Source organism: Anabrus simplex, chromosome 13 (assembly GCF_040414725.1).
Source record: "Anabrus simplex isolate iqAnaSimp1 chromosome 13, ASM4041472v1, whole genome shotgun sequence".
Lineage (NCBI taxonomy): Eukaryota > Metazoa > Arthropoda > Insecta > Orthoptera > Tettigoniidae > Anabrus > Anabrus simplex.
The window spans coordinates 41,846,994-41,855,426 of record NC_090277.1 but is presented as its reverse complement, the minus strand read 5'-3'; the positions used below and the strand labels follow the sequence as shown (position 1 = coordinate 41,855,426).

The following is an 8,433-nucleotide window of genomic DNA, read 5'->3' as shown; positions in this document are numbered from 1 at the left end:
GAAGAGGAAAGTGTTGGAACAAACACAAATACCCAGTCCCCGAGTCAGAAGAATTAATCAGTCGCGATTAAAATCCCTGACACGGCCGTGAATCGAACCAGGGACCATCTAAACCGAAGGTCTCAACGCTGACCATTCAGCCAATGAGTCGGACTTTTCAGTGGTCAGGTGTAATGCTCCAATATATACAAACTCTGTTCATGGCACTCCGATTACAAATATATCCTTTTTATTTTGCATTTCTTCATTGTTTTATTTATCTTAAAAGTATTTTCTTTGATTTTAGAGAACATTTTGGAGGTATTTGTCTCTATAGGTCATTTTGTCCCTTTTGTCATGTTATATTATTATATGATTGAAAGCCTTAATAGTAATATACAAATATTGAAGTAAAACACTTCTTTTGCGTCTTTGTTTCTGAATCATATTTATATTTTAAATTTTGTAGAAATTACTTATTGTAGACTTTAATTTCACAAATCTTATTTTATTATTTCAAGTTCTTTTCAAACTGTTCTTTTTTCAACCGATATTCATTGTATTTTGTATTCTTTGTCTTCGAGCAGCCTCCAAATATAAGACCTATATTATGTACTTTGTAAGTTTCTGTCTAATTTATTATTTTCTGAAGGGTTTTTAAACATTAATTTTTTACATTTTATAATGAATTTTATTAATTTTAGGTAATTTAATAAAGTAATTTTTAACATTTAAGTGCATTTCTAATATGATTTACGCCATCAACATCCGGGACTTAGTTCTCACCAATTTAGCAAAATAAAAATTGTATTTTAATTGATAAATGCTTAGTAAAATAATGTAAAATTGAAGCTTCCGAAATATATTTTTGGAATCTTTATTCTTCATATTTGAGAGCCTATTTAGACACCTAAAATAAAAAATGTTAACACCTAAAATTCCGCTGTCTGGTCATTTCATGTGTTATCCAGAAATTCCTCGTTATTTTACAAATTTACCATTGATTCGTGTTAATCGTGTTAAAATACCAGATTCCTTGTGATCTCTACTATTCAACAATTTTAGAGCTGAATGTGAACTTCAATTGAGTGTAATCTCCAAAGAGGGGAGACGTCTTCAAATACGGTACTTTCTTTTAAATCACAAAAACAAACATGTTATTTTGCACGTCGTGTAATAAAACGTCATAAGAGGAAAGAAAAGACATCTCAGAATGGAAGAAACTACCCATTTCAATCAAATTCAGAAGAAGGACGGTGTGGGAACAGAGAGGAGGGAAAAGCACTGAAAAATATTTTTCAAATTATAAGTTTATTTGTAATTTACACTCACTTAAAAATATATATAAATGATAACATATAATTTCATTTGCAAACAGAAGACAAACCATTACTATCCTCCTGATTCGCTTGGAACTTCGTTTTGGCCAAATAAAATGACACGCTCTTTCACCAACAGATATGATTATAATATTAAAGAGACCTGCTGCTGATTGTTGGACTGAAACAAATTTCCCAAGGGTAAGGATCATTTTTCTCTCTTTTATACTGTATATAGATATTACATCCATGTTGTTCCGATATTAAATTCACTAAACATTCGTGACATAGGAAACATATCGTTAACTGAAACTGGAACAATTCTCAAAGAACGCAACAGATCTGTACCGCTACTAACGTAATGCAGAAGAATATGTCAACGTCAAAATATAATGGGTCCTTTGGCAAGAACGCAACCCTGTCACAAGGGATACGAGACAAAGGTTGAAGAAAGAAGGAGGCATATTCTTTGTTAAAATGAGATCACTATACACCTTTCTACAATTTAATACAAAGGAACTCAGAACATTTGGAACTAGGAATAAGGTGGCTGCTTTTTCAGAGGGATACGTGAAACTGCAAATCTATTGAAGACCGTGTTACAAGCCAATTTATTTTCTTCTGTTTATAAATGATATGTGCAACGTATTTTAGGATTTCAACCTTAAACGGTTAGGATAACAATTTTATTCTGTATTAAATCAATATGCAGTGCATCGTAACATTTGTTGAAAAAAGATTTAAAATACTTGATGAATGAAATAAACCAATAGGAAGAAATATGAATCACATAAATGATAAGGCAATCAAAACTAAAGGACTTCTGCTCAGTATTCGTTACAAAGTTTGCAAGCAAAAGACGAAAAGATCTTCATAGTACGTGAATAAACCATCCAAAAACAATAAACTGATTTAAGGTTTTCCTCTTCACAAGCATGAATCTACTACATATTAAATGAAGAAAACTTCGAATCATATCGATCAACCGACTTTGTTGTTATTTGGGATAAAAGAAAACCTAGTTAAAACTTACGCTTTATTTTCAAATAAGGTACTTTCTCGAAGGCGATTGCAAAAGAATTTGACTGGTCTTTATCGAAAAATAACCAAACAGGGATATACGATAGACTGAACTGAAGACAACTAAAATGCAAATACGTTTATATTAATTCGAGTACAAACTTTAACTTAACACGAATTTTACTCAATGACTGTAATTTGTTAATCGTAACATTACGGAATGATCGTAATTTGTTAATCATAAAACGACTAGATAAGGTGATTTAATAACAAACCGATATCATTTTAAAATAACAAAACTCAATTGTCACACCAGGGTTTGTTTCAGTCCAATAGCTAGCAGGCCACAAACAATATTTTATATAGACATGATAAAAAAATATAATATGATCCAATTACGAAATTTCTCTCTCACATACGGTATATTTACTTGTGCAAATGTTAGTATACGAAAAAACAAAGCAGGTACCAATTTAACTTTCTCTTTTCTTTTTTTAACCCTCACAACGTAAAACATGATTTAATATTTTATATCATTTGATTTTCTTTTCTCAATGGAACCTATCTTTTCCATACGTAAATCTCTCTTCACTTTGTCCCTAACTTAGAAAACAAATACACAATATTACACAGAAAAAAAATACATTAAGAACACATGCAGTAACCATCCACATAACACATGTAGATCGAAAGTTAGTTAAAACATATAATTATAATAAATGTGTATTAAGTCAGTCACACATCATACACATTAAAATAATCTACCCTAAAGTCTATGTTCTACAGGAACAGACAATGCAGTATATATACTTATAAAAAAGATCTGTTCCGGGTATTTAGAGGCACTAGGCTATACGAAAATACAGTACTGTCTTGGTGATGTAATTTCCTTTTTAGTAAAAACTAAAAGTCAATTTTTCCATGGACAAAGAAAATAGAAGAAATTAAAGGGAAGTAGAAGCTGAATAATGAATGTTACAGGAATCAAACAATATTACAAGCCAGCTTTCGAATAGATCAAAATGTAAAAAAGAGGCTAAAGAATGTGAGAAATACATAGGAAAGTATTTTATTGAGCAATGAAAGGGGAACGAAGTACAGGAAGCAAAACGGACCTACATAAACAATTAACGAATTCCTTCTACACGTCTCTTTGCATGGCAAAAACTAAAAAGGTAAATAAGAAAGTACTTCATATACAGAATTACCTTTTCAACAGTCGATAAGTAAAAATTTAAATAAAGGCCATTCATGCAAATGGCATGAAAAGTTGTATACATAAGAAGGGTATAATTCGAATTTGAAGCTTTTTTATTTTTGAAATGAAGTGCAAAGAGAGAGAGAGGACAAGGATTAAACACAATGAGCTTCCATATTAAGCACGCAATACAAATTAATTATTTATTCAAACGTTGTGGCAAAGCCCTGTTTAAAAATTAAAAAACAGTGAAAACAATGTTTGCAACAGCAATAAACAATAGAAAACTCTCGTAAAATAAGTAGACAAACCATTTTTTCTGAAACAAGAAAACGGAAGACATCACCAAAACAATCACAGCATGAACTAACCTTTATTACCTAAGCTACACATTCTAAGGAGAACTGGATCTCCTTTCGCTTTTATGACAGCAGACGATCGAAATACGACGAAAAAGAATCTTAATCCTAAGATTACTCACGAGGTAACAGATTTAATATTATCCTTTTATTAAAAAAAGGAATAACATCAAATCTAACCTTAATTTGGTCCAAACAGACCAAAATTCACGCGACAAGATTTGAAAACGGATCGATTTTTCGAATACACACATGATTATCGTTTATTAATGTAATATACGCGTATGACAATAAAATCAGTCCAATTCCACGGCTGAATTGAACAAATTGCTCGATAGAAACAGTATGCTCACAATAACGCATACATGGAGATCCCTTCTCTATGCTAGACTGTGATTAGAATGTTTTAATTAAATGTGTGATATAATTATCGGTGTAATCACTAAAATTAACAATTATTTTCTATTTTTTGTTCCGAAAATGAACTGATTGTGTTGCCATGATTTACAAAAAGCTGCCACGGAAGAGCAGTGCCTATCTCATATTATCTTTCTTTCACTCAAATCCATACAATCATTTCCACTCGTAGAATTATATTCTACATAACATGCACTTTGCAAATTACACCGAAACTTCGCACTGATTGTATCAAAACATTTTTTTTGAATAAGTGACTCCATTATCATCTTCTCTATTAACGCTATCAGGGAGATTAACAGAATGTGGTTGAAATATTAGCCGAAGTTCAGAATCAATATTTGAAGTTTACTCGGAGAAAGTCATCTGAAAATGAATAAAACACTAGAATACCATTTCAATTTCGAACAATCGTTTCACAAGAAAGGAAACAGAAGTACTTAACGTGGAACTACTAACGCTTTGTCTATAAAATGAAATTTACGGTTTCATCGAAATTCCTTCATATTCATAAAATATATATACAGTACATGAAATAGGTCCAGAAAAAGTAATATTTCTATGTTCTTAAAGAAAACATTCCGCATTCTGTTATGTTGTTTCTATTGTTGTTCACTGAAACTTTAAGTAACTATGATAATGAAAAGTTTCATTCAAAATGTCTTCAAAAAAATCTCCCAACGTAAATCAGTATTCAGGTAAGTCCTGATCGTAAGTTTTAAAAATGAATTTGGCAACCTAGTTCCTTCACAAACAAAAACACATGCAAATTAAAACAATAAAACGATATAAAATTAACGAACTATTCTACAATCTAGTTAATAAACTAAAATAAAAGTGACGTTTAATTAATTTCTTGCACACACTTCAAATAAATACACGGCATACATGAACAAATATAAGTAGGAATTCCAAACTTCCTTTCGAATATTTTGAAAGAAAAATAGAGAGAGACCTTCTACCGTACGACGAACAAATCTATTACAAGAACAAACTAATAATGAGTGGTAACTTCAATGAGAGAATTTAATACGGTGTTCTCTTTGGTCTTCCTCTAGATGTAACATCAAATTAAGTAGATCCATACAAGAAGACGAACTTCTGTGTGGAATTTCAGAAGAATCTGAAGATGATGCAGTTGCAAGAACTATTCGAGGCAGTTCATGCCTACAGAAATAAATATAAGGACAGTTTGGAACTCGATTTACTTCAGTGTATTGTAAGATTTAAATAGTTAGGCTACTTAAGCTGTATAACAACGGTCAAAGAACAAACATCCTTATGAAGAACAATGGCGTGGTGATTTTATAAGGAATACAACACGAAATATATGCCCAATAAAACAGACACCAGCAAATTACAGTTAATAATTCTATAAGAAACGTGTTTCTCCCTTCAAAATGAAACTAGTAGCCTAACTATTTACACAACAGTCACAAATTGGATTTCGCAGGTTCGACAGAATATTACTGTCACCAATAACACTGCAGTCATAATCGGTATAGTTATTCAAATCACAGGTATTCTAGTTATTCTCAGAACCCCACAAATTGCCCCACAAACAAAAGGAGCAATAATTATTGCTTCTTAATGTTAGACAACAATCCTTTACGTCCAGTCATTCTTTTTATTCAGGTCTTTCCTGTCTTATCTTTCTATAAAGATGGATATCAAATCCATCATAATATTCAGCACAGATTACACACTTAGTAGGTAATTTGCGTATCTCAGCGATACCATTCTCCCAATATTTTTCTTCTGGGAGCAGTCATCAAGTCATAATCAAGACTTTCATAGCCTGTCCATTCTAAGTCACAATGGCTTTATAAACAATAGATATTCCGAAAATATCTTGCTTTGTGATTAAAAATCTTTGTTTTCACTTCAATATACTTTTCCTCAATCATAACATAACTGTCTTTATAGGGAGGCTTGTCTTTCATATTTGAAAGACGAATGTCCATGTTTAGGTTAGTATTTCCTTAAACGAGTACGAAGGCACTTTATACAGAGCGATTTTGCAATTTGTGTACTAGCAAGTTGCGTGCTCTGTTACACGTTGTAACACCTTGCAAATTGGCTTACGAAAATCGTGGTCATTATTAATAATCATCAGTGCATGCATATAGTTGTTAATTATTATGAACACATGTTATTACAAAACATAATTAAACAATGCATTATATTCTTTTAATGAAGAGGGTAACTAAATTCATCGCACGATTCCTAATCTACTATATATTACAGTACAGCATATCGTCACATTTCACTTAGGCACTAAGTACTTACACCAATGGCAGTGCAGTAGTTTTATTTCTCGACAAAATAAAAAAGTAACAGAAAAATTATACATTTCTTCGTGGGTATATTAATAACAGTAATTATAAAATATTCAGGTACAAAAATACCACCTCGGAACCGACAATAAGTGCAGTTTACAATTCGCGGATACTGTTATCATTGACAGAACACTACATATTGTACAATTCGCCTCTTCAAGTGCAACTGAATAGTCATTTGGACGGAGTGACTTTACAGCTTTGCTAGAGTCTCTTTCATATATATTATCAATCTTTCTTCGCATAATCCAGCACTACTTATTAAATCACTCATGGAAATTCGTAGAAACCTTACCTGGAAAATCTCTCTCACTAGTTGAACAGGTCAAATACTACAGGTTAGTTTTCTATGTGTGCGGACGTTTAGAGCAATGTGAACTTATCCCTGGCCCTCCGTAGTTTAAACAAATATAAATTTAGTACAAATTTCTTAAGTCAGCACTATTTTCTTCGAGAGATCAAATGATCTGTACACATTTGAAAGACAAAGCCCTTGCCAGAAAGAAAAAAGTGCTTTGTAATTTGACTTGGTGAAAGCTTTACAGACTCAAAGAGTATTTTAAGTTTTTCACACTTCTACTCATCAAAAGTATTAAGTTACATCATCCTACATGTACCTACTATGCTGTATTTCATATGTTTTATCACATTTCTGCAGAATGAATTGAGGAGTCCGACAAGTGTAGAACAAATTTTTAATGATCGCATGCGACAGTTTTGATTATTAGAATGCAAGTCTAACAATCACACTTCCGAATGCGCAAAATATATTTTTGGACAAACGTAAAAACATATTAGTGTGATAGGGATGCCGGAACAGAGGGCCGAAATGAATCAATTTTAGTTGACAATTATAAAGCAATATTCTTTCCGCTAATGAGGAGATTCAGGCAAGATTTCTAGACTGCGTTTTTCACCGACAACTAACCAATTACACAGGAGGGGGTCCTCGAACATATCGCAGCTGCGGGGTGAATGAGAGGCTTAAGCTGTTGATGGCATCGCAGCAATGTGGTTCCAACAGGCAGGCAACACAGATGAGGGCAACCAGGGCCATCTGGAAGGGCAACGCTGCCCTCATGACACGCCATAACCAAGGGCGATGCTTACCAGGATCTGGATCATCAGGATCACACGGTGCTCCAGTAACCAGCATTTTGCTGCGGTTTTTGCTGCGACGGCTGCAACAAACAATACAGATTCAGACACTTTAATCCATGTTTAACTCTATAACCATAGACGAAACCTATCTTTATAGGAACACCTGGAAGGAAAAAAAAAAATACATTTTCGTTTTCGTTTATTTCCTTTATTTTCTTTCCCCGCCACTCCTCTCTATTCTCTTTCATCCAGCATCTTTCCCCTAGATCTGCTATTCTATCTGTCCACTTAACTTTGTTCTATCAATCCTACTTCCTGGCACCTCAAGCCCACGTAGTTTTCGACTCTTCCTTCCACATGACCGAAGCAACTGTCTACTTTCTGGAGTCTCTACTCAACAGCCCTACCTTTACGGCCCCTCTGATAAGTTCATTCCTTATTCTGTCCAAACTCGAAATGCCAGTAATCTATCTAAACATTCGTATGTAAACCAGTTCCAGTTTCGTTTTCTGAGCCTTGGTAATTGTCAATGTCTCAGCACCCATAACCGCCGATCTTACCACTGTCTGCCAAAACCTTTCTTTCAATCTGCAGTTAACATTCCTGTCAAACAGCATTTTCCTCCAGTTCCTTCATCCATACCAGATACTATAGGAAACCTCAGCATCAACTCTTCCATTTCTCCAAAGTTAATCCTATGT

The 8,433-nt window shown here is 33.2% G+C and overlaps 1 protein-coding gene across 1 annotated transcript in view; it reads right to left on the bottom strand.

Moving 5' to 3' along the window:
- Positions 1 to 1,271: 1,271 nt before the first annotated feature.
- The window catches only part of klar (klarsicht), a 1,195,270-nt gene continuing 1,188,108 nt past the window's right edge, over positions 1,272 to 8,433 (bottom strand). The window contains exon 25 of the mRNA XM_067157231.2: positions 1,272 to 7,812. Coding sequence (XP_067013332.2) covers positions 7,563 to 7,812 — 250 coding nt within the window. The 3' untranslated portion in view covers positions 1,272 to 7,562. The remainder of the gene's footprint in view (positions 7,813 to 8,433) is intronic.